The following is a 25,944-nucleotide window of genomic DNA, read 5'->3' as shown; positions in this document are numbered from 1 at the left end:
GTTCCTCAGTAAATCAGAAGTCTCTTAAGGGTTCCTAAGGGAAGTTACATGTAGCAGGGATAGGACTGGGGCTGTGTGGATTTAGGAATGCTCTCTGTTTAATATGAAAAGATGGTAGAAACCAGTGCTCTGTTGTTAACTGTTTGTGTAGGAGGCAATGATCACCTACATGATAAAATCTGTGAGATTCAGAAGAATCTACGTAAAACATGTTCCTCTAACCTGAATCTCAGAGAGCTATATAGAAAGAAAATGATAGTTCAGAGTCGTGGCTTTCCAGAGGCCCACCTCACATAAGGGTGCTAATGTTCCTGGGAGAGGATAGTCTCGGTGAATTTCTTCGCACATACAGCAAACAAGTCACCCCTCTACGCTCTCCTAGAGGCACACCTGGTCACAGGTGTTAGGGAGTGGGAAGACCAGTAGACACTCTGGTGCCTTCTTCATAAATTTCATTTTCTAGAGACACACTTGCCAGATCTCTGGCCAAATTGTGCTGCAGCATTCTGAACCGTGTGCTAATGACTGCAGCTGGTCACTAAAACACTGAAGGATAGTCACAAATTGATTTCAGCAGCACAGGCAGTAATTTGTTCATTTGCTCCTTAGATTGAAGGGTTTTGTTTGTTTGTTTTTTGGTTTGGTTTGGTTTGGTTTGGGTTTGGGTTGTTTTTTGTTTTTTGGGTTTTTTGTTTTGTTTTGTTTGTTTTGTTTTGTTTTGGTTTGGTTTTTGGTTTTTGGTTTTTCAAAACAGGGTTTCTCCATGTTGTTTTGGTGCCTGTCCTGGATCTCACTCTGTAGACCAGGCTGACCTCGAACTCACAGAGATCTGCCTGGCTCTGCCTCCCAAGTGCTGGGATTAAAGGCATGCGCCACCACCCCCCGGCATGGATTGAAGTTCTTAATGGAGCTCATGAGGGGCGTGGTCCTTGACAACTTTTGCTTCATTTCAATGACTAGAACAAGAGCTATGTCAAGTCAATTGGGTAATTAGTTTATCCTGAAGTTGTCTTCCTTAATGGAAGAACTTTGACCAGAATAGAAACAAAACAAAAACCCCCAAAACAAATGAACATCTCTGAGTGCTAACAGAATGATTATAAAGAAGAGAGAGGTGACCGCGTGAGACACACTGTGACCCCAAGCCTGGTGACATCAGAGGGAAGCGGGGTTCCGTTTCCATGTAATTTAGTCAAGTCTATCTACAGCTTCACGTTTCAGAACTCCAGGCTGTGTCAACCTTGTGTCCACTGACACTCAGTGATTTTCAGAGAAGCCTGTTTGACTAAGCCGAAATGCCAGGTTTTACAAGCTTTAGGAACTAACCAGGCTGTGGTTCTGCTGGTGAGAAGGGAACAGAGGTCAACCGGCAAGGGTGATGTCATGTCACGTAGAATATTCCAGAAGGTGATGGTAAGCTTTCAAAGCAGAAAATTAGCCATGACTTTTACAAAAACATTATGGTATTTGAAGGGGACGACCACAAACTGCTGTTAGAACTCCATCTCAAAGGAGTGTTTTTCCACTTTTAACAGTCAAATGTCACTGGACATCTTGCAACAGTTAAATCCTTATGCCTTCAAGGGTTCTGGGTCAGGATGACTAATACACAAGACTTCAGAGTCCTTTGTCAGCCAGACAGCACCACTCTGTAGGTGTTGACAGTTCAAATGGAGCATTTCAGGATACTTCAGACAATACAGAACTATCTGGAAGCTTATTCCTCTCCCTTCCCCTTTCCAACATTGGCCTGGCTTTACCGACACCAGGAGAAGGGCCTGGCTCAAGGCCCAGTGGGATCAGCTGCTTGCTAAACAAGGAGAAACACAGCGAGCTGACCAAGGCTGACCAAGGCTGACACACTGGCTGAGCCAGAAGGAAGTCTTCTCCCTGTCAATGCTTTCTTTGGCAGTTCCTCCATCCCCACCTCATCCTTGGGAATAGAAGAGAGAGGATGACCCTGTATCAGGGTTCCCCAACCTGGGATCAGCTTGACATCATTGTCTGAAACCCAGGCATGGAGCAAACGACACCAAGACTCACGTTTTCCAAGCAGGATGACATGCTAGGCGTCCAAGGATCCATGCCCCGAATTCATTGCACACCATGAAGCAGTTACAGCTGCCCAGGGTCGGGCAGTGAGTTACCTTGACTTCCACGTGCAAATAGACACACTGATACCTTGCGAGGAGAGGGATGCCATTTTCCAAACCTATCTGTTTCACATCCTAGTTACAACCCGGGTGAGTCCACTACCCAAGAGTCACCATTATTTCCATGTATTTTTTATCAAAAAGTCTCGGGAAACAAGAATTTAGAGAAAGTGGGAAAATCTCACTTCACGCACAGAACAACTTGCAAATATTTTGAGATACAGTAGCAGAAAATAATCACACAGGGGAGACAGAGTCTGTTCTAAGAGGGAAATGGGATGTGGAGGTAACCCCAGCTGTGATCAGATGTGGGGGTAACCCCGGCACACCCACCCAAGAAGCTGCTGGACAGGCAGGTGTCAGACAGTGCTGTGCTCTTACCCACAGAGCCTGGAAGTTGGGCCAACAAAGGACCCACCTCAGGCCAACCTCAACCCCCTGAAGTATCTTTTGTTTGCAAAAATATACATCCAACCATGGCGTTCAGTACCCAGGAGTCTCAGGATAGCTATGCACGCAGCCCAACAGGTTGGTGAATGTCAACATCACGTGACAATATCAGAAGGTTGGACACCCCTGGAGATGTTCTTACTGGGACCTTCAGCAAGATACAAGCTTGGAAAACAATGTTAGAGTCTTTTCTAATGGGACTAGGGGGTTGCATTGGTCTCACCTCAACAATGCTCCCTGAGCCCCCGAGAGCTGCCCTGGGATGGCTCACACGCTGTCAGATGTGTTTGTGTAGCAGATGTAGTGAAGAGAATGCTTTCGTGCTGTGCAAAGGGGGCATGAGAAATGGTAGGGTCTCCGAGGAAATGACAGAAACACAGAGACAGGCTGTTTAGGAAAGCCTCCGCCAAACCTAGGGAAGTAAATACAGAGGAAAAAATCTTCAGCAGCCTCTGTCCCCAGATGAAGGCCCCAGCCACCATGGGGCACACCACAGGGCACGTTTATACCCAGTCTGTGCTGGTGAATGAGGGCAGTGCCCGTCAAAGCACGTGTGTGGAGCTGGGTTCGGGACGGGACCCATCTTTGTAAGAGCAGGTTTGTCCCAGGCCTAGCATACTAGTCATCAGAGAGGCTTCGTCCTTAGGAGCCAGAGGGGGTCAAGGACACCACAAGAGCATGGCCCCCACAGCTATCACCTAACCAGGGCTCACAGGGGCCCACAGAGACTGAAGTGACCATCGGGAAGTCTGTATGGGTCTAACCTGGGTCCTCTGAATATATGTTACGGCTGTGTAGCTGGGTGTCCTTGGAAGACTCCTAACAGTGACAGTGGGGATATCTCTGGCTCCTTTGGCTGCTTTTGGGACCCTCTTCCTCCTATTGGGTTGCCTCATGCAGCCTTGATATGGGGGATGTGCCTAGTCTTCTGTAACTTGATATGCCATGTTTGGTTGATATCCCTGGGAGGCCTGCTCTTTTTTGAAGAAAAATGGAGGAGTGGATCCAGGGGAAGAGGAAGGAGGGGGTGTTGGGGAGGTTCTTGGTGGAGAGAAAGGAGGAGAAATTTTTTTAAAAGTCGGTCTGTGACACTGGAGTTGTGTGAGACCAAAAAGGACCTGGAGAGCCAGCGAGCCACGCCCCTCCTCCCAGCTCTACCCACTCCCTGCAGGGAGACCCAGGTACAGCTAGAGGAAACAGGGCACTTCCGGAGGAGAGGGGGTCAGAGCTGTCCCTGGGCCAAGGAGACCTCTGGGAGAAGAATGGGGTCAGAGCTTTCCCTGGACCAAAGAAGACAAAGGGGACCCTGGACTCTCCTTCTGAACCTCAAAAGAACTGCCCCACCCTCCACCCCCCACAGAAAGCCTTGAGTTATTGGAAAGGAAGATCCTACATGAATAAGTGAATTTCTTGTTTGTGTACCTCTGGAAGAGTTCACGTCAACGTGTCGCTAAAAGAAAGGCATCCATGTAGCGGGAAAATGAGAATTCTCTAGGAATTTCAAGGTGGAGTGTTGGTCTTAGGGACTGGTAGCTTTACAGAGGACTATACACCTCCGCCTGTCCTGCCTGGCCTTGTAATCCTCTAAACCAATTGAGCACATTGGATACCTGGACCTCATCTCTGGCCAAACCCGCAGTAATATGGTCATCTGTGGGACCTGCCCCAGAGGACTCCCTTCCCCCGACAGGCCTCGTAAGAAGGGAGCACAGAGGTGAGCACAGTTTTGCCCCATCTCATCCGTAAGCTGGTTCAACGAGAGAACATTTACTCAGGAAATATAAGGTGTGGATCTAGGGCGACAGCTGTGAGTCAGTGCTGAAGACTCAAGAGTAAGGACCCTAGTTCAACCCCAACAGCCACACGAGAGCCAGGCACAGTGGCACACCCAGCGCTGGAGAGGTGGAGGGAGGCAGACCCCTGGGGTTCACTGGTAACCACCCTAGCCCACTCCAAAAGCCACATGTCCCAGTAGGAGACCCTGTCTCACAAAACAAGGATGGGGCTGAGGAGACAGCAGGTTAAGAGCACTTAACTGTTGCTACTGAGGACTTGAATTTATTTCTCAGCATCCACATGGGGTGGCTCAAGACCACCTGAAACTCCAGCCCCAGAGAGATTCCATAGCCCTGCCCTCCAAAGGCACCTGAAGTCACACACACCAGGTACAGAGAAGAAACCAAAAGGGTGCCAGGCAGTGGTGGTGGCACATACCTTTAATCCCAACACTCAGGAGGCAGAAGCAGGCAGATCTCTGAGTTTGAGGTTAGCCTGGTCTACAGAGAGAGATCCAGGACAGCCAGGACTACACAGAGAAACCCTGTCTAAGGGGGGGGGGGGGGAGACAAAGAAGAAGGAGCAGGAGGAGGAGGAGGAAAGAGAGAAGGGAGGAAGGGAGGAAGGGAGGAAGGAAGGAAGGAAGGAAGGAGGGAGGGAGGGAGGGAGGGAGGGAGGGGGGGAGGGAGGGAGCTTTGGGGACAAGAGCAAAGGCAAAGCTTCCCTTGGACCCACATTATTTTAAAAATACACATTATTTTTTTAAAATAATGCTTTAGGGGATGAAGGGATGATGGGTGGTTAAGAGCACTTGCTGCTCTCCCAGAGGACCAGAGTTCAGCTCCCAGCACAGACATGGAGGTTCACAAGTGTCTGTAACTCTGGTTCTGGCCATTCAGTGCCTTTTCCCAGCCTCTGAGGGCTCTGGACAGAGACACTGAACACTACCGGTGCAGCAGCAAATCTTCAAGGTCAAATGACAGTGGCACCAGAAGACAGGGTAGCCCACTCAGATGAGCACCAGCTTCTGGAATTTAACTCGCTTTCCTCTTTTCCTGACCAGGTTTCTGGTCCCCTTGAGAACACCTGGAGCTCCCACCCACAGTGGAGAACGTTTGAGAAACACAGCCAAATACAGTCTACAAACTTGTCCTTGTGAATGAACTAAATAGTAACAGGAAGGTTTATCATTCTTCTCATTTGCTTATTGAGACACCATTGGTGCAGGCAGCAAAGGTTTTATTAATAGTTAAGAAATCTAAAAGCTAATCACCCAGAGTATGGTGCTCCATAGGCTTAGAGTGCTAAAAATCAGAACTTCAGGCTTAAACTCTCATACAGAAGTATCCATGGATGCCTCTTAGGAGACAAGCATTAGCAGAGGATCTATAATCCAATATGAGTAGAATGAGTAGAATTCATGTATTGATTTTTTTTCATAGAGACAACACTGTAGAAAATTATCTTCTTTGACAAGGTCCAAAGCAACAACTTATACATACTGTCTACATTCACCAACTAAGCTCACCATTGCTGAGGGGACAAGAACACCTTTACAGGGAACATGAAATCAACACAGGGCTCTGGGGAGATGCTGGCATCAGACCTCAGAATGTGATTTCTCAAATCAAGTCCTAGAGTTTGTGAGTCTCATCCAGACTGAGGGCAAGCTGTTCCACAGCCTTACTGCTGAGAGCACCCCACCAAGGCCCCTCCTCTCCGTCCGGGTCCCCTCTACCATAGCTTTGTTTGGCTCAGCACGGTCTCCCCACTTCCTCCACAGTCTGCACCAGCACTTTCCACTGTCTTATCCCTTCCTCAGTCAGGAACAGGATGGAGCTCCTGGGGTGATCCAAGCATGACACGGGAAGAAGTCTGCAGACACTTTGGAACGTCTCTGGCTTCTTTAGAGAGGTGGGTAGAAGAACCCTCACTAACAGCAACAGAAACCACCTGGTTGGCTCTGTGTCCCTCTGTCCCTTGTCTGCTCCGGCTAGGACAACAACAAACAACCAAACCCAGGTAGAAATGAGGCTCCTTGCAGAGGAAGCTAATAGCTGGATGGGCAGGTACCTACCACCTTAGGAGGAGGGGAAGGAAAGGCCGTGGCAGCCCCAAGTCCACCTCACATCCTCGGTATTGTTCACTGTCCTGTTTGACCATCCCACCACACAAATATTATGGACTGTCCTGTTTGACAATACTGTGACACAAATATTATGGGTCACACTTCTCTTAAGACCATAAAAGGGGAAAGTGTCCTAAGTAAGCAAGGTTTATTTTAGAAAAAAAAAAGTGTAGCGTTTTTTGTTTTTTTTCCCTTCAAATAAAAGTCTGCACAGTGAAGCAGCCCCTGTAGGGGAGACAGGTGCATCATCTGTTCACTATTGGTCAAATGTGTCTGCAGGTTACTCAGGAATTCTGCCCTATTTGGACAAAAGACCCCTCCCCATTTAACTCAGAACTGGTTCCATTCCACACTACTCTACTCCTAAACACACTTTAGATTTCAAGACTATGAAACCCAGACGTTACCTTTTCAAACATCCCCCTAATCCTAAACGTATTCTAAACTGTGTGTAGTATTTATTCTTGTCAACTGTTGTAACAATTAATTTATTATTAGAGAGATCAAGGAGTTGACCCACATAGCTTAATTGCCTAACCACAGAGCTTTCGGCTCTCAAATGCTTAGTGATGCTGGTGTTCCACATCACAGCAAGTAAAACCAAGCCATGAAAAGTAAGTGAACAAATAAAATGTCCCTTGACATTTTTTTCCTTATGTGAATTAAGCTCAGAAAATGCAGAGTTATTTTTAATCCTTAGTTAATAACGTGGCCCAATACCAGCCAGAGCTTTTACATGGAGATGAAAAGCTTATTTCCTTGTAAAATCCTCACAAGGAATTATTTCAACAAAGGAACACCTTGTTCTGAAAGCCTGCTTAATAATGCAGCCCGCTGTTACACACCCTCTGCTTTACGTTCTTGAGTGACAGGGTGTTTCAAGCCCTAGACTGACTCCAAGGGGGAAATATGCAGAAACTAAATAGAAAGGCTGACTGTGACAGGGAGCCACCCCCTCTGCACACCTCCCCACCACTGGCCCTACCCATCCCAGCCCTCCCATCTGGGTCTGACCTTCTCACCTGCTCATACTTGACCAGCCTAGGGAAGACATGAACTTACACACACCCATCACCAATTGCCACGTGATGAAGTACCCTGGAATTAGGAGTCTAAAGTGACTGTTTTGCTATATCTCCTGATACTTCAGAAACAGTACTTGTGTATGCACTGCACACATGCACAGGGAAGTCAGGAGACAGTTCCTCAGGAATTCTCTCCTGCCACCTGGTGGGATCCAGACATCCAACTCAGATTTCCAGCTTTGCCCAGCAAGCTTTTTGACTCCCTGAGTCTTCTCAGTAGCCCTGTTAGGTCATTTAGACACATCTGTCCAAGTGATGTTTGCACCCAACCAGGCACTGACAAAGTCGCTCAGTAGTCAACTGGTGCATGGGCGACTTGTGGGAAAGATGATGTAGCTTCACACGGGGACTCAGTGCCCTGTGGACATAGCTGTAAGGCTGAGTTCAGCTGGGACCATCAAGTGGACTGCCTGAAGGGGGCCTCTCCAGTGTGGTGACCTCAGGGTTACCAGCGGATGGGCAGAAGTGATGCAACTTTCAACAGTAAAATAAACACCTAGCCCCGAGATAGGCCTGGGCTGTGCACACATCCACCTCCTAATAATGCATCTGGCAGCCTTAGACCATCACCTGCACATAATGCACATACCTTTCTGTGAACAATGTGCCTAGCAACCCCTTAGCAACCTTGGACCCCACCTGACCTGATCTACACCTGCACTGAGCTACATGTATATCTCATTTTACCAATGAAAGTAAGTTGCTCCCCCTTGGCATCTTCTTGATAATGCCCCTTTTCTATTCAAAACATCCTAAAACAAACATGGGAACTACAGATACTGAGCTAATCTGGCCTAGACTGGTGTGTATATAAGACAAACAGTGTTATCTGAGCGAACTTTTAGGCTTTCTTTTTTTGTTTGTTTTTGTTTTTGTTTTCCAGACAGGGTTTCTCTGTGCAGCTTTGGAGCCTGTCCTGGATCTCACTCTGTAGCCCAGACTGGCCTTGAACTCACAGAGATCCACTTGGTTCTGCCTCCCGAGTGCTGGGATTAAAGGGAGAATTTCCTATTTGCCTCATGTTATTTATTTTATGCTTATGCATAGTTGGACATGCATAGTATGGACATCAGATGCATCATGGGAAGAGACAGTGGGCAAAGGTTTACATAATCTAAGATCATCTATCAAAATAGAGAGCCGCCCATGATACACCCCTTAGCAACTCTTGCTCCTCTTGAACCCCAGAAAAGGAAGCCCCAACAATAATCCTCACTCATGTGGTCCACTATAATAGTTTCATGGCTACTTTTGCAATCTGTTTGAGCATTTGTTTCAATTCCTTAAAGAAGCCAAAAAACAAACAAACAAACAACAACAAAAACACCCAGGCTGGAACTGGACCACCAGCGACAGCATTGTAGTCATCATATTCTACCAGTCACCATGTGGGTCAAAAAGGTACAACCAGATTCAGGGAAAGGTAAACCAAATCCTACTTCTCAGTGGCCAGCATGTCACAGAATACAGAGTCCTGCTGTGGAATATTTAACTAGGCAAAGATGTGTTACATTTCTTTATGTTGTGGAATGTTACTTTAACTGTGTAAAGATGTGTTACATTGGTTTATGCTGCATTTGTTTAATTATGAAAATATGCGTTGCTGTCTAAGGCACCTGATTGGTCTAATAAAAAGCTAAATAGCCAATAGCTAGGCAGAGAAAGGACATGTGGGGCTGGCGGGCAGAGAGAAAAAGAATGAGAGAAGAAGAAGGGAGAAAAAGAGGGAGACACCCGGGGCCAGGAGCCAGGCAGCCGCCAGACAGACAGACAGACAGAAGCAGTGAAAGTGAGATACACGGGAAGAAAGTAAGAAGCCTTTAAAGGTAAAAAGCCTGAAGCAAAAGATAGATTAAGAGAACCGGTTAATTTAAGTTAAAAGAGCTAGCCAGAAACGAGCCCAAGCTAGGCCGAGCATTCAAAATTAATAAGTCTCTGTGTCATGATTTGGGAGCTGGTTGATGGCCTGAAAGAAAAAGGCAGGTAATGAGTCATATTTAATCCACCACACTACAAGAGTCCACAGACTCAGTCCTTGACTAACTTGAAAACACCAGAAAACGTGACAAATGTCTAAGAACAGTGGAGTTGTGTTCTCACATCCAGTGACGGGAAGAGCTACATACACAGCACTCACCTTAGCAACCCCCATGATCTCCAGCAAATCTTCTGTCATAGCTGCCGCTTACAACTCAGAGTCGTAATATATTGGTTAAAATGTCAATGAACAAAGACTGGCCCCTCGGATCTGATTGCTGCCTCCTTTGAGCTTTCTTAAGTGTTGAATTCTGTTTGGAGAATTAGATGATTGCCGAGAAGCCATTGAGTGCAACCTAAAACTTCATCCAGTCTGATTATTCATGGGAACAGAATAGAAGGAGCTCAGCTTGGAGATCAAACAAAGGAAACAAAGTTGGGGGGAAGATTGCATCTTCCCAGTTTTTTTGAACTGGCCTCCAAGGTCCTGACACCAAAGGCACCAGAAAAGTGTTAATTTTCTGCATATCCAGACCAAGCACGCCTTTGTTACAGAAAGCTCCAACACACTTGATGGCTGTCATGTACCCAGTACCTTGACCATTACTCCAGATTCACATCAGAACACCGTGTGTGCCTCAACTCGGGGATGGGAACAGCAGTTGCCCTGCTCTGACTCCTTATCTCCTCCCTTCATCCTACTGTGGCTTGAGATGCAACAGGAGTCCTGCTCAAGGCAAGGTTGAGGACACTGGTAAAGATGCACAGTGAACTTCTCCCTGCTGGGCTGCTGGGTCCAGTGTCCCCAAAAAGAGAGCAAAGCATAAGCACTCGGCAGGGTGGCTCTGGGTGTCGCCCCAGCCCTCTGCTTGTCCTGCTAATTAGAACCAAATGGAGAAATCTAGGATGGAAGAGGGAACCCCCAGGCATTTAAGAAGTTACAGAGTATAACACACCAAAGAGCACTTAAACATTGCAGCAAATAAAGTGAGAGACGTCCAGGCCAGATAGCCTACACTGATTCCCAAGCATCCGATGACAAGAAATGACCGTGAGATCAGGTCAACTCTGTCCACAGCCCACATATTCCCATGAAAGTAAGCGGAGCACATAGGAAGACAGACAACGATTCCTCCAGGACAAAAGGATAAGACCAAAGCCTGTTTGAAAATCAGACAAAGGACCTACACAATCAGCCACAGGAAGCAGGAGGCGGGAAATTCAGCCTCCCCCCGGCTGCATCATAAACAGAAACCTGACTTCAGTGATAACACCATCATTTTTCATCTTTAGGATTCAAAGCGTTTGATAACGACCGGAATGGGGAAGGTTGAGTACAGACGGGACGTCAGAGGAACTTCACATAACTCATCTCTCCGAGGAGGAAAATTAGCAAAGGTTATCACATTCTAGGCATGCATACCTTTTCTCCCAGCAATGCCATGCCTAACAACTTAACTTCCGGGTATTGTTGTTTGGCTGGGAAGGATGTTCAGTGCAGGGCTGGTTAGTGTATCAAGAAAGAAAAACACCTACATATACATGAAGGATCAATCAATCATAGAGTACATCCACCAGGAGACTACGAAGATGTTTTTTAACAAGCATAAAGGACGGTTTCTAAGAAAACAACATACTGAAACAAAGCGAGCAATGTATTTCTGTTGCCCTGTTTCTGTAAGAGACAATAAAACTAGAATTGGTGTTTGTAACATGTCCACAAATTCTTTGACTTTCCCTTTAAAAGGTAACACTTGACACCACTCTCTTTGAAGGATGGGCTTGGTAACTCTAGTCTAGTGAGCAAAACAAGATAGATGTCACACTTCTGTTTTTGAGACAGCATCTTGTATGCGGCCAGCTGGACTCATGCTTGGTATATAGTGGAGGATGACTTGGAACTTCTATTCTTTGCCTCCACCTCCCAGACCCAATTTATGTGGTGCTGAGGATCAAACCCAGGGCTTTGAGCATGCCAGGCAGATAGTCCACCCTCTGCCACAACACTGTAACTTTTGAAATGAAACCACAGAAGGCACTATGGCTTTTTCTCTGATTTCCCCTGGATTCCTCCTGTTCTAGGGACAGCCACAGGGCAGGCTGGAAGACATGAACACAGTACCACAGTGTCCCACATGGTGAAGAACTGAACCTCCCACCAGGAAGCAAGTGAGTCAGCCATCTTAGAAGGAGGTTCTCTGCTTCCTTCAATCCTTCCCCACTAGCCAGTATCCTAACTACAATACATCCAAGCTGCTCCAAAATTCCTGTGCCTGCGTAATTCTGAACATCAATGTTTGAAGCTCAAGGATTCTAAGTCTTGACATAACTCTACAAAGCAATTAATAGCCAATCCACTGAGGGGGGTTGCATACACATTTGGTATGCACAGATGTCTCTGGAAAGAATTTTAATGGTTATCTCTAGGGAGAAAGGCTGGAAAACTCATACCCAGAGATGGAAGAAGACTCACTTTTCATTATATTATATGTTTTATATTCATGTTTTCCTTTTGCTAATTTTTATCATTTCAAAAAAAATGTAAAGCACATTTTATAGAAGAGCCACATAAACAACCTCCTGTTGTGATTTGCATATGAACATATTTAATCTGTGTTTTATTTTGACCTTATTGAAATCAAAACTATGGACTTTATACAGAAAACGCATTTCTGACACTACATAAGATGCTTAGTGTCCTATATTTCCTGCTCACTCTGATAGAACCTGGGGGTCCTTTATTCTCCACAGTCTGGTTCCCTTTCTCCATCTAAACCAAACCCCAGCTTTGTGCAGATGGAAACACGTCTGCCTCAAGCATGAACCAAGAGCTGGTGTTCCTACAGGTCAGAAAACATTTTCTTAAGGGACCCAGCGGTAAATATTCTAGACTTTGAATTATACAGAGTCTCCATCACAGCTACTGAACTCTGATGTCACTGAATAAAAGCAGTCGTAAACAGGTCATTTGGGAATAATCACAGCTGGCTATGAAACCCTTTATCAGTTCTGATGAAACCTTAGTTTGCCTCCTCTTGTGGTCCTAAAATACTCTCCTTTCGATATTTTCAACCAAGTAGAAGTGAATAGCTAGTCTTAGGTTTCAGATGCACAGATACTGAACCAACTTATCGCCTCACTGCCCTGTGCCTGGGAAAGGGCTGGAGGAGAAGGGGGTATTAGTCAGCTCTAACCAACAGGACAGAGGAGAAATGCACTTCCAGGTCAAAGGAATAAGGAGTGGGCCTGAGGAGAAGGCTGAGAACTCTCTGAAAGTCTGATGCAGGTGGAAGAGGCCGTCTCCCCACAGCAAAGGGAGAGGGGACGCAGAGCGTCAGGCCCTGCTCTTGCTGGCACTGTCCACTGCTGCACCCTAGTCCTCATATAAGAAGAAAAGGAAGCTGGTGTTGCCCCTTGGAACTGCAAGTGAGCCCCCGAGCACATGCCTCCTGGTGCCCATCAGTTACCATGGGTTAGCTCTGCTTACAAGAAAAGCTTTGCTGGCTAGATGCAGCTGCTCAAATCTAGGCCAGCCACTTCAGAAAACCTTGAAGGGTTTGTACTGGAGACTATTAGGGCACCTGTTATCTGTGGAGCAGAAGAGGAAATTATAGTGTCTCGCCAAATATAACTAAATAGGTACAGCTGTGTCTTCAGGTCCTGGTACTCTGCACACCTGCACCTCACCCATCATCCTCAAGCCTCCTTCCCCTCACACCAGCATCCACTGGTTGTCATCCTGTGCTGCATGATGTGCTAAGCACTGAGAGAGGAAAGCAATAACTCCTGGGTCTTTCACACATCAGCTTCCAGGCCAGCAGAGAGCTGTTCCATCTGCAAGCATACAGCTTTGCCGAATATCCATCCTCCGTGCACCATTGTAAGCTCAGAGAGAACCTTCTTGGTCTTTTTTTTTTTTTTTTTTTTTTGCTCCAGTATCAATGTGACCCCCAAAGTTTGAGTGCTGGAATTTGGTTTCTAGATTCACGTGTTGGTATATTTGGAGGTGGGAACTTTAGGAGATGGTTAGGGTTATGAGGTCATGAGGGTGAGGAACTCATGACAACATTGGTAAAGTAGAAAGAGACCTTAGCTAGACCTGTTGTCCCATCCAGTGACACCTCTGACATGTCATGACACAGCCATTCAGAAACAAATACCGTGCTCCTGATCCCATCCTCCAGAACCATGAACCAAATGAACACCTACACTTTATAAATAACATAGCATCCAGTATCCTATTATGGTAACAGCAGGTCTTTTGTTTATAGCATCTAAAACATACACCAATGTGCTCTCTGATTCTAACCCAGTGTCCAAATAGAGTACTTTGTGTATCCTGAGTTAACAGACTATCCTGAAACCCTGCATATTACCTGACCCCCAAACACGGACCAGAATCTGGGCTTTTGCAGGGTCCCTCAATTCTTAGGTCACATCTATGCATCTAAAATGCAAGGGCGAGACACTTAAAGGATCTAGTGTGTTGTGTCTTGATTGTTTCAGATGCTCCCTGAGATAAAGCAGCTGAGCATGCCTCACCGAGAAAGGCTGGCTGTGTGAAATCTGGGCCCTAAGAGACCTCAAGTGAGGAGGAGGCGGGGCTTGTGCTGAAGGGCAGGGGACACAACTGCTCCCATAAGGCTCAGTGACAGGAGCAGCGTGCACAGGGCGGGGCAGAAAAACAGATGCCTCAACCGGAAGTCCCAGCATCCATAGCCCTGCAGCCGAGATGTCCTCAGAGGGAATACAGCCTTCTTCTTCCAAGGGACACTGGGCTGGGATTATGGGGACCTGGGATCGTGTATAGACCTTGCTTCTCAGTATTAGTCACCCTGAAACCATCAACCTGAGCACCCACCTACCATCACCGAATGAGGGACTGAAGGAGAAGCCCATTGCAGGGCCAGATTGGAGGGTCGAATCCAGTAGGCCCCATCTCATTCAGATCAGTGAGGGGTGTGGCTCCCCATCCACTCCACCCCACTGCAGTGTTTGCGTGTGTCCAGTTGTAAGAGGGTAGCAAAATCACACTGCTAAGCAACACTGTCATTTTCAAAGCAGTTTTAGAAGAAAATCAGAAAGCCATGAGTGAGAAGTCTGAAGCTATGGGGGCGCTGTGTTGCTCATTTCCCTTCAGAACACATAATACTCACACTGTTGAGAAAATAACATCTCCCCTGGAGGTTCCCTAGAGACCAAGCTCCACAGAACAGGTCTCAACATGTTCTCTGCAGAATGATCACAGGGAGCAACAGCCTACTGGTCAACTGGCAGTCTTTAAGAATCGGGTCCGGCATAGTCCTGTCCAGCCATGTAGTGTTGCAGTGCATGGCAGCCTTTTAATTAGCTTATTTATTTTTCGCACTTCTGATCACATAGCCAGAGCTACATTTTCCTTGAATTTTACTTTACTTTCATCGGATTTCAGTTTCACTGGTGTTTTTTTTTTTTTTTTTTTTTTTTTTAAATCCAGATCTTACGATCCAGACAAACCCACAGGCTCAGTTATACCTGTGTGTTCTAGTTAAATGTGAGTTGTGGAAAATACAACTTGAGAATGCTTGGACTCTGGCCCAGGGTCATTCACTTACATGGAGGATTTTTACATCGTGTAAAATTCGTCAGAAAAGCCTTATCTCAGACTCCCCTAGCCCTAACCCTGCTTCAGAGAACACTGGCTGGGTATGAAGAAAGCCTGCTGTGAACCAGCCTTCCTTGGCGGTTAAACTGCTGTGGGAATTTAGATTCTCGATTGCTGCCCCACCCTACCCCCAGCATGTGCTCTCATGAAGTTCTCCTAGTCCTGAGTGAAAAAGACAAACATCTCTCTTACTAAATATATTTGGGGATCATTCTATAACTTGGTGACCTAGTTAACTCTTCTTTAAGGGAAGAAAAAAAAAGATTAGCAATCAATGATTAGCCATTAATTTGACACACAAAAACTCAAGGGAATCTGCCTTGACATGATGCACATGGCTGTAGCTCCTTAACAAGAATACATCTTTATATATTCATAGAATAAATGACAAGTTATCAACATGGTAACTCTCATAATGGTGAGCAATACAATCTACCAGATAGCCAAGATCATAAGCTATGGTTATCATTAATTAGTCCATGTCATCAGGACCCCTTCCAGTGTATATTATAATCAATTCTATTTAAATAAGGTTTTATATAATATATAAAATAGCATTGCTAATATATTTCTTTGTTGAAAAATAAGAAAAACAGTAAAAGGGAAAAGTCGTGGACAGAATACAGGCCAAGTGCAGTGTTGGGAAGAACACTGCTGTAGCCGAATGCCGGACTTCAAAGACCATCTCCAGGAACTCAAAGGCAGCTGGGCCCGGGGAGAACCACCGTGAGCATGTGCCTTTCCACACGGACAAAGCTGGTCAGCCTGTCACTGGGGACTACAGAGTCCATCTGCAAGGAGGCCCCGGAAGAACTTAGATAAGCCAGAGCTGGTAACAAAATGTAATTCTGACCTAGTTTCAGGTTTTCCCAACACAATGTGGCAATCCAGAAGACATCCTGAACCAAAGGTCTCTGCTGTCCTTCCTTTGGGTGTCTGTCTTTGTTCCTTCTTTGTTTTTCCAAAGAGAATGATTAGTAGGATCAGCAGAAACCAGGATGCCTTATCAATGTGAGCCTTAAGTGACCCTCAGAAGCTATCTGCCCTCACTGTTGGAAGATCTATTTGTTTTCTTCCATTTTTTCCTCTTCTCTTCTCTTCTTTCCTCTTCTCTTCTTTTCTTTCTTTCTTTTTTTTTAAAACAGGGTTTCTCTGTGTAGTTTTGGTGCCTGTCCTGGATCTCACTCTGTAGACCAGGCTGGCCTCGAACTCACAGAGATCTGCCTGGCTTTGCCTCCCGAGTGCTGGGATTAAAGGCGTGCACCACCACCGCCTGGTGATCTATTTGTTTTCTTTCAGAAGAGTAAAGACAAACAGGGAGTCTGGAGTCAGCCAACCTGTATCCTATGTACACCCACCCACCTTCGGTGCAACCGTGACCTTTGCCTGTACCGACCACAAGACCCACAAAGATACATTGCTTGAGTGTTCATCACATCCTAATCCCCAGCAAGTGAAAATTCAATACCTAGAGGGAGGTTCCCTTTAAAAACGGCAAGAGTAGAATGCACCATAGCGAAGAAAGCTGGAGGGAAGGGGGCAAAGGCGGAGGCGGTGAGCACACTCACTGACACCATGCTAATAATGCAGAGCCTTGCACAACTCCAAGGGCGTTACGTGGTCTGTTCCACAGACTGCATAGTAACCTCCCAGGCTAGGGACCGTAATATTGTGAAATTAAACAGCTAGTATCAAGAAAGTGACAAAGCCAGGACTCCATCCAGACCCACTGGCCAGTTCCTCATCCAAAGCCTTGTCACCTCCACACCTGCCGTCTGCACTGGAGACGTAATGACGCATTTGGTCTGTCCAGGGAAGAGGTCAAGGGCACAGGGGACAGGAGGACCGCAGGGAGTCTCCTGAGTGCAGCTGACAACCAAGTCGAGGCAAGGTCAGGACCATCGTGGGGAGACTCCACTCTGGCAGAGGGTGAAATATGTGCCCATTGCCAAGGCTGGGAGGACCAGGAACATGGTTCTCCCCTGGTGTGTAGCACTTTCCCACAGTGGCATTGAAGTGCCGTTGGTGATGACATGGGACCCACACAATGCTAAGGGAAGGCCAGAGAGAAAGGAGGTGGAGACCAGGGCATGTAAGGCTTATGCCTGGGCCAGAAAATTGGGTTTACTTGAAACTCTACAATACCAGATTAAAGCGGGTCGAGCAGCGAAGCAGAGGACCCAGTCAGAGCTGCAGTTCGCTTCAGAACTGCAACCCAAGCAGGCTGGCTGGAATCACACAGCCATGTGACCAGAACAATGGAGAATTTCCACCAGACTGTGATCACCCAGCTTCTGCACTCCAGTCCCTACAGAACCAGCCTGGGTCTGGGCCTTCACATGTTGGACCCCGACATTTTCACACTCTCCTGGGTCTTTAAAACAGTGCTGGGCATGGGAAATGGCCTCACTGCCTAGAAACACCACAGACCCTAGCCATCCAAACACTTGGTTAAATCCTGACGTTGATCTCCTGGGAACATTTTTGTTTTCAAAATCTCAGCCAAGGAGGTTTAGACCTAAGTGGCTCCTACAAGCTTGAAAGTATTTCTGAAGGATTAGGGTTCCACAAGAAACACATTCTTCATCTTATTATCTCTAGCTTCCTGGGGTCTGACCAAAAGTCCCAGGAAGAACTTTATTTTTTAAACAAAGCTTTTGGTGTGAGCCACTGCTGGACTTCGTCCATTGTTTTTGAAGCCTTGTAAGAAAAGGCCTGTTTACACTCAAAACTTCCTCCTTGTGTGTCTGCGGGCTCTTTCAAACATGAAATCGGGGTTTTCTTCCTGACTAAAGGCTCGAATACTGCACAGAGAGTGATGTTCAAGTCCCCAGCATCTTTAATTCTTCCAAAGTAAATCTTAACATGTTCCATAAACGGGAAAGCACATAAGAGACTTTCCACTGTCCCCCTGAACACACATTATCTGCTCTGCAGCTGAAAATGTTGGGCAACCCTGGGCCTCTGGGAGTTGAGTCTGGGAATTCGTCCATTGAACCTACCTGCTCACATTTTTTCACTTCGGAGATTAGAAGGCTGATCACCTTTTGTTTTCCTCCTAATTCTCTAATAACCTTGGGACTAGAAGGGCCAGTTAGGATGTTCAGGACAAGGGATGGTAGGACGTCACTAGCAGCACCCTTAGACCTGACTTCCAGACACTTCCACCCCCAAACCCCTGAGTCCCAGACCTTACACTGCAGGCACATGCTGCAGACTGTTGCGGTGCTGGGGATGGAACTTGGCACCTCACACATGCTAGTCAAATGCTCTACCGCAGAGTTGCATCCACAACCCTAACATTCCCGAAATCTTAGGGGTCCCTTGCGGCTGGTGGATGGAAGCGCTTGTGCACAGTTTAGGTTCTGCGCTGGTCTAGATTAGAATGCCAGTGTAGTCCTAGGCCTGAGGACGCGAGATTTACCTTGACAAAGAGGGTGATGTCATGCTCCTGTCCTGGGTCCTCCACCTCGGATGCCGGGCCGTTCTCCCTGCGGCCGTTCACTGGCCCTAATTCTTCTCCGCCCTGGGCGCTGGGCTCCTCAGCGAGGTGGTTGCTGAGCTCCGCCTGGGACTCTGCGTGCCCGGTGGTGGATTTGGCCTCCTCTTCATCGGGGCTGCCGTCGGGGGGTTTCTCCTGGATGCCCTCTTCACAGCGTCCCTCCAACCCCGGTTCTGGCCTCTCTTCCTCCTCCCCGGTCTCGTCCTGGAACCCGCCCTGCTTCCCATTCTCCCCATTGTCTACCCTCGCCTCCTCTATAGCTGCTTCTGCCGACCCGTCTTTCCCCAGGGCTCCCGCTTCCCCGGCGGCATCTGCGGCTGGAGTTCCCGCCAGCTCCCCCTGGTCGTGTCCTCCGATCTCTGCGGCTGCGACCTCAGTCGCCTCAGCCTGGGGCTGAGGGCTGCTTTCCCCTCCACCCTGGGACTCACCCTCTGACCCGTGTGCCTCTCCTGCGGGTGCATCTGTGTCCATGCTGTCCCCTGCAGGTCCCTGGGATTCTGAATTGATCTGCGACCCAGGCGCACTGCCTCCCTGCGCTTCCAGACTAGACGCTACCTCTTTCCGAGCCTCTGAGGTTGTGGGGTCCTCTGGCTCCTGGCGATCGTCCCCAGGGACCTCGGGGACCTCACCCTGCGCGCCTAGCCCGGGGCTCGGCTCTAGCACCTGCTGGGCGCCCGGCTCCTCCTCCGCTCCCTGCAGGACCGCGGCGCCCTCCGGGTCGCGCTCTGCGCCCTCTGGGTCGCGCTCTGCAGCCTCGGCTTCACCCTGCGCTCTGCCGGGAGTCTCGGTTCCCGGGCCAGTCGGCGGGTCCTGCGCCTGCGCTTCCCCGATCGCTCCGTCCTGCCCACAGCCTCCTTCTTCCTTCCCCGAGGCAGTCGCCTCTGCGCCCGCCCCCTGGTCCCCGGGCGCCTCTGTAGCTCCCTTGCTCGCTTCCCTCCCCTCCAGGTCTGCAGTCCCAGGTTCTTCTAGTCCCTCAATCCCCGCTCCTTCAGGTTGTCCCTGGGGACCCGGAGCAACCTCTGCAACCTCCTTGGGCTCCTCGGCCTCAGCCATGGTGAAACACCCTTCCTCGAAGTTGCTCAGGGGTGAGGGACAGGGGCTGCCAAGCCCCCTCCGAGAGGACACCCCACTCCGGACTCTGGAGGCGAAATCCAGCCGGCCCTGAAAGCTGTGTCCTTTCCCCTGGCTTAAGATCTTTGGGTTCTTCCTCTAGCGTTCGTTCTTCTCCTAGATTCGCACCCAGACCCCAATCCTGATGCGCAGGCCGGGGTGTAAGGCTAAGAACCACAGCTTGCCTCTTGGGTCCTTAGAAGAAATGGCCTGGTTCTCTGCTGTTTCGGAAGTTGACCAGAAGTCTTCAGAAGCAACTCTACCCTCCTAGGGCTTGGGCGGGGTTTGTTCCCCACCTCCCAGCCTTTTGGGTGGCCTGGGAATCTAGCCAATGATAGCCTTTCTGTGGCTTTTGTGGATTTTAATGAAAAGACTGAGTTTACTGGCCACTTTGGCGTTTTTTCTGGAACAGCTTCAAGTTTCAGCGCTATTTAAATAACAATCACATACGTGAGTACCTACTTCTCACCTTACCTCACCTTACCTCATCATGGAGGAGACTTGAGCTCCTCTGGTCCTGAGTGGAATAGACCCACCTGTGTCTCTGGTTCTACAGCAAAAGTATAAGCCCTAAAGGGAGGGATCAGGGACGTGAGCCTGCTGATTCCCCATGTCCGTGGGTTCCAGAAGCCTATGGAAGGGAGCAAAGGGGGCCAGCTGAGCTCTTACCAGGGGAAAGACTTCCTCACTTTGTGTCTCTCACTTCCCCGGAAGACGCTAAGAATCTGTCTGCATCCCCGGACTCTGCTTTTCTAACTCACGACCAGTGGTTGGACCTCAGTAGTGTGGTAAGGGGTTTGGGGCTGAAGGTGGGGAAAGAAAATTCAGGATGTGAAAGAAGGAAGCGTTAGGGAATCCTCTGGGCTAGGAATCTCCCAGAATCATCCATCAGAGAACCCCCTATAAAGAGAAGGGAGTTATGGTTTAAAAGGAAAAACATCACTTCTCCAAACTATTCCATGGAATTGAGAGGAAGCCCTCCCAAAATTATTCTGAGACCAGTATTTCCCTCTTATCAAAGGACACACCAACTATAGACTGATATTCTTGATGAATAGAGATGCAAAAGTTCTTAACAGAACAGATTTAAATATAACAGCATATCAAAAAGATCATTCATAGATATTAGTTGGTTTCCTTCCAGGGTTGCAATTATGAGTCAACACATGCAAATTTATAGATGCAATTCATCATGTTAACAAAACGGATGCATTTTAATGAATTGTATGTGGGCTGGGGAGAGGGCTCTGAGATAGAGTGGGTGCTGCTCTTTCAGAGGATCTGAGTTTGATTCCCAGCACCCTCATCAGGTGGCTTACAACTTCCTCCAGTACCAGAGGACCCAACACCCTCTTCTGGCTTCAAATGGCACCTGTACTCATGTGCACAAAGCCCACACACATAACATACATACAAATCAATAAAAATAAAATAAACCTTTTTAAAAATGTCTTCATCTCAGTGGGTGCAGACAGTGAATTCGATAACATTCAACATCCCTTCTTAATAAAAGCCTTGATGTTTTTACGTAGAAGGATAATAATAGCTCACCATAATAGAAGTTGGTTATTTTTGAGGCAATGTCTCGTGTAGCCCAGGCTAGCCTCAAGCACACTATATAGCTGAGTAGGACCTTGAATTTTGACCCTCCTGCCTCGCTGAAATCACAGACACTCATCATCTTGACAAGTCCTTATAAAATGCTGGAGACTGAACCCAAGACTTCCATACTTGCAAGCAGCCAGGAGGATGCTGCCTAAAAGCCGTGGGTAGCAGGGATTCTAATTTGACTTGTCAGGCTCCTACTGGTTTTAGCCATCACACCCAGGGGGTTCTGTTGTCTTTACAAGAGTGGGATGCATCGTGAGAGTGGTACACTTAGCCATTCGCCCAAATTCTGCCTTAGAATTCCCACTGCTCATCGCTGATGGATGGCTAGAGCTGTGTTTTAAATGTGTTCCTGAAAAATCCATGTGTTAAAAACTTAATCTTGAACTTCACATTTACTGGTATTTACAGGTGGCCTTTGGGGATATTTACAGTGAGATGAGCATGAGGTCAAGGACTTCATGGTGGCATTAGTGGTTTTAGGAAGAGGAAGAGGGACATATACTAACTCTCCACCTCTCCCACGTGTGTGTATCTGTCTCTCTGTCTCTGTCTGTCTCTGTCTCTGTCTGTCTCTGTCTCTGTCTGTCTCTGTCTCTGTCTCTCTCTTTTTGTGTGTGTGTCTTTCTGTCTGTCTTTCCTTCTCCTTTCTTGCCTTCTTGTCCTTTCTTCCTATACCTTCTCCCACAGGACAATGTAGTAGGTAGCCATTCCAGCCTTGACCTGGAAGTTCCAACCCCCATTGAGGCTTCAGTAACGGTCATGCCTACAAGATAGGCCTGAGAGAGGATGCTAAAGACCCAGGATCCAGATGTGTGGGCTCTCTTGGTGCCTGGACCCTGGATGCTGGAGGTAGACTGAGCAGAGTTCTCCAGAGAACACTGCCGGACTGCGCCATATATTTGCCAGACCCTGCAACCTATCTATCCCTTCATTTGTAAGTAACCTGCCTTTTAACTACGTGGAATAGCCTTAATAATTTCACCAATAGGACAGTGCATCAAGAAAGTACTTATGAGAGGCTAACATATTTGATATTGCCATTCCCAGCCTCCAAAACTGTAAGAAATTCCTTACTCAGTCCATGATCTTCTGTCAAAGAAGCACAAAACAAGGATAACAGGAGGGCATGCCCATGACACGCACACTCACATCACCTTCCTCCAAGGTAAACTCTCCCTAAGAGGATATAGGACAGAAGCTACAAAACAACTGCTCAAGGCATGTCACCCACACAGGTGAGAGAAACAGACAGGCCAGGTAGAACCTAGGTGGCTCCAGACACCTAGGAAAGGAATCCTGACACATTCACCAGAGCAAGAAAGCATCCATGGCTCACATCTGTCTCTAAGGGAGGAGCAGAGACAGCAGTGAGGCCATAGCAGCCACGGCATCTGTTTGTGTCCCTTTACGTAAAAATTTAGGACCAAATGTGCTGTGGAGAAGAGAACTCTGAAAAAAAACATGATTGCATGATTTCTCACAGCGTATATTACTTGACATATATGACCCACTACCCTGTGATTAAATGTGGAAATAGTTTCTCAGTGACACAGATAAATAGCACATTATGTGAAAAATGCTTAAAAGGGGGGGGGGGGACTGGGAAGATGGCTCAACATGTAAGAGCACATTCTTTGCAAGCATGAGGACCTGAGTTTGAATCCCCAGCACCACCTAAAAAGTCAGGTGTGGCAGCCACACATGCCCCTGTAAGTCCAGAACTGTGGGAGACACAGAGAGAAGAATTTCTGGGGGCTGCTAGCCACCAATCTAGCTTTGGGCTCAGTGAGACCCTGTCTCGAGGGAATAACATGGAGAGTGAGAGAGCCGGACATGTGGTGTCCTTCTCTGACCTCTGCATGTGTGGACACACATATGCATGCACACATACGCACATACATTACATGACACACATCCACATCACATACACATGCCACAAAATACATATGCACACACTAAAAACCAAAAATAAACATAAAAACTACACATAACTTCAGATACACACCCAGTTAAAGGTGACCCTCAAATGAATGCTGGTCAAATTGGTTTACTTCCAGGTGAGTGTCCCCCAAAAGCTTTCAGTGTTTGGAGCTGTTGGGGATTTCTGAGTGTAAATAGGGATTGTGGATGTGAGCCACTGGAGAACTGCAGCTAGGTTTATTTGCACTGTTTTTAAAACTGTGAGCCTAAGTACACATGAAGCTTCTTAATATAGAGCCAATGTTCTCTATTCCTTTCACAGAACATCAGAGTGAGGGTCCACACTTGTGTAAGTTGATAGTTAATAGGCTTTAACTCAAGCAACTAGGTACAAATGTCCTGATAATACGAGGGCTAGTATCTTCAGGAAATGTTGAATTGTTTGTGGGGCTGGCACAGCCCAGGCAAACCTGTTGCCTGACTGATTTAGTGTTAGTCTTGGCTGTGCCCTTGGAGAAAGACAAGGTTAACAAAGCCCATTTGGTTGGGGATGACTGACCTGCATATACAAGCTACTTTATCTCATGGGCTCTGGTCTTGTCATTGGTTTTGATAAGAGGTATAGCACAACTCTTGTGCCCTGGAATCCTTCTCCATCTTATATTCCCTTTAGCAGTTATCTCCTTCTGATGTACAGTATATACACTCCTTATTACATCTAGCCTATCTCACCCCACAGTGATGCTGTTTCCATCATGACAAGGGGCTCTTATCTACCATTATCTAGAACAGAATCAGGCACATGTTAGGATCCTGGTAGAACTGTGCTGAATAAATAAGTATATACATGTCTTCAGATTCCTATGCATCAATCTGAACTAGTTTTTAAATCAACTTTTCTCCATTGATTTTTACTGTGTAGGGGGCAAGACAATGTCATGAGACGTGCTAGCCACAGAGATCCTTACCTATTCCCTTTGGTGACTACTGCAGCAGATGTGTTAATTATTAGCAAGCGACAAGTCCTAAGGGGCCACTAAAGAAACAGCAGTGACTAGTCATGAAGGTCGTGTGGGTTGCTTCGGAGCCACTCAGTGATCTGTACACTGTTAAGAAGTCGCCATCACTAGATTAGCTATTTAAATAGTAGGGAAGATTAAACAGAGGTGGCAGCCTAGTGGATTAGTGACAAGGCAAAGTTCTTAGCTGCCACAGTGCTGCCCTGCTGTATGGGATAAGTAATCACAAGGTGCAGAACTGAGATTCCAAAAAGACGTCGTAGACCTGAAACAAGTCAAGACTTGGTTGTTTCTGTTGTTTTCCCAACAGGAACAGACTCATTTCCATAGAGATTCCCTCTCTCTCTCTCTCTCTCTCTCTCTCTCTCTCTCTCTCTCTCTCTCTCACACACACACACACACACACACACACACACACACACACTACTTGCTCCTCTCATATGGTGTCTATAACATTCATCCACAGGGTTTGTTTAAGGTGAGCTAAAGCCCACCTTGTGATTTCCTTCTAGTCTTCTCCTCCTCCAAGTGGCTCCAAAATCACTTCTCTCTCTGCTCAGTTTTGCTCAGTGGGGGGATTTGGCTCAGTGGTAGAATGTTTGCCTAGCAAGCACAAGGTTGTGGGTTCATCCCCGGCACCAGCGCGGGGCGGGGGCGGGGGCGGGGGGCGGGGGAGAGACAGTGGATATCAGCACAGAATAGGCTTAAACTAGGAAGCAGGGACTCTAGAGCTGGCTAATCAATTGGGAAGTTCTGAACGAATTCCGTGCTATCATCTTGTAAGTTGATTAGAAACATTGTGAGGAACTAACTTCAACGATAGCTGAGCAAAACAGGCAGATTCTCTGGTCAGATTGCCTGATCTGAATTACTACCCTATCTTAGAAACACTGTGTAAGATCTTTATCCATCCTTCCCTGGGTCAGCAGTGGTCCCGAGAGGAGCACTGTCGCTGTGAGCTTTGAGTCTGATAACCTATCGGTACTTAGCCTAGGGTTTGCTATTGTTAGCGTGGTGACCTTACCAGTGTTGTCTTGGACAACAATGCTATCACATCCTGGCAGCATGTGTACAATAAGTGTCAGGAGAGTCACATGGACTAGGGTGACCCTTGTCATTTACCCAGTGACAGGGCTGGAAACGATGCCTGTGGTCTCCACAGCATGACTGCAAGAACACCCCGGCCACTCTCAGAGGGCTCCTGGGATGGGGTAGGAATCACAGAGAAACACACCAGAAACCCAACTAGATTATAGGAGGGTTTGCTCTCTGTTCTTTGAGACGTTCCACATGACCTTGTACCCCTCTCAAAACAGATCTAATTTTGAAGAAATATTCCTTGAGTGGTGGGAAAGGTGGACAAGGGAGGACAGAGAAGACCTTCCTCCATGATCTTATCATAAATCATTTTCTGAAAGTTCTGGAGAGGAAGCAGAGGGCTATCACAGGCCCTAGATGCAACCGTCAACTGCAGGGGAGAAGCATGGGATGGAGACAGTGGAGTCCTCATGCCAGACTGGTCCTGGAGCCACAGTGTAAGCCTCTCCTTCTCACAACACCTTCACTTTT

At 47.3% G+C, this 25,944-nt stretch overlaps 1 protein-coding gene across 1 annotated transcript in view; it reads right to left on the bottom strand.

Moving 5' to 3' along the window:
* Clic6 (chloride intracellular channel 6) overlaps positions 1–20,051 on the bottom strand; it is a 44,058-nt gene extending 24,007 nt beyond the window's left edge. The window contains exon 1 of the mRNA XM_036203671.1: positions 18,638–20,051. Coding sequence (XP_036059564.1) covers positions 18,638–19,768 — 1,131 coding nt within the window. The 5' untranslated portion in view covers positions 19,769–20,051. The remainder of the gene's footprint in view (positions 1–18,637) is intronic.
* Between the last annotated feature and the right edge of the window lie 5,893 nt (positions 20,052–25,944).

The sequence above is a fragment of the Onychomys torridus genome, chromosome 12 (assembly GCF_903995425.1).
Source record: "Onychomys torridus chromosome 12, mOncTor1.1, whole genome shotgun sequence".
NCBI lineage: Eukaryota > Metazoa > Chordata > Mammalia > Rodentia > Cricetidae > Onychomys > Onychomys torridus.
This window is presented reverse-complemented; position numbering and strand designations above follow the sequence as displayed.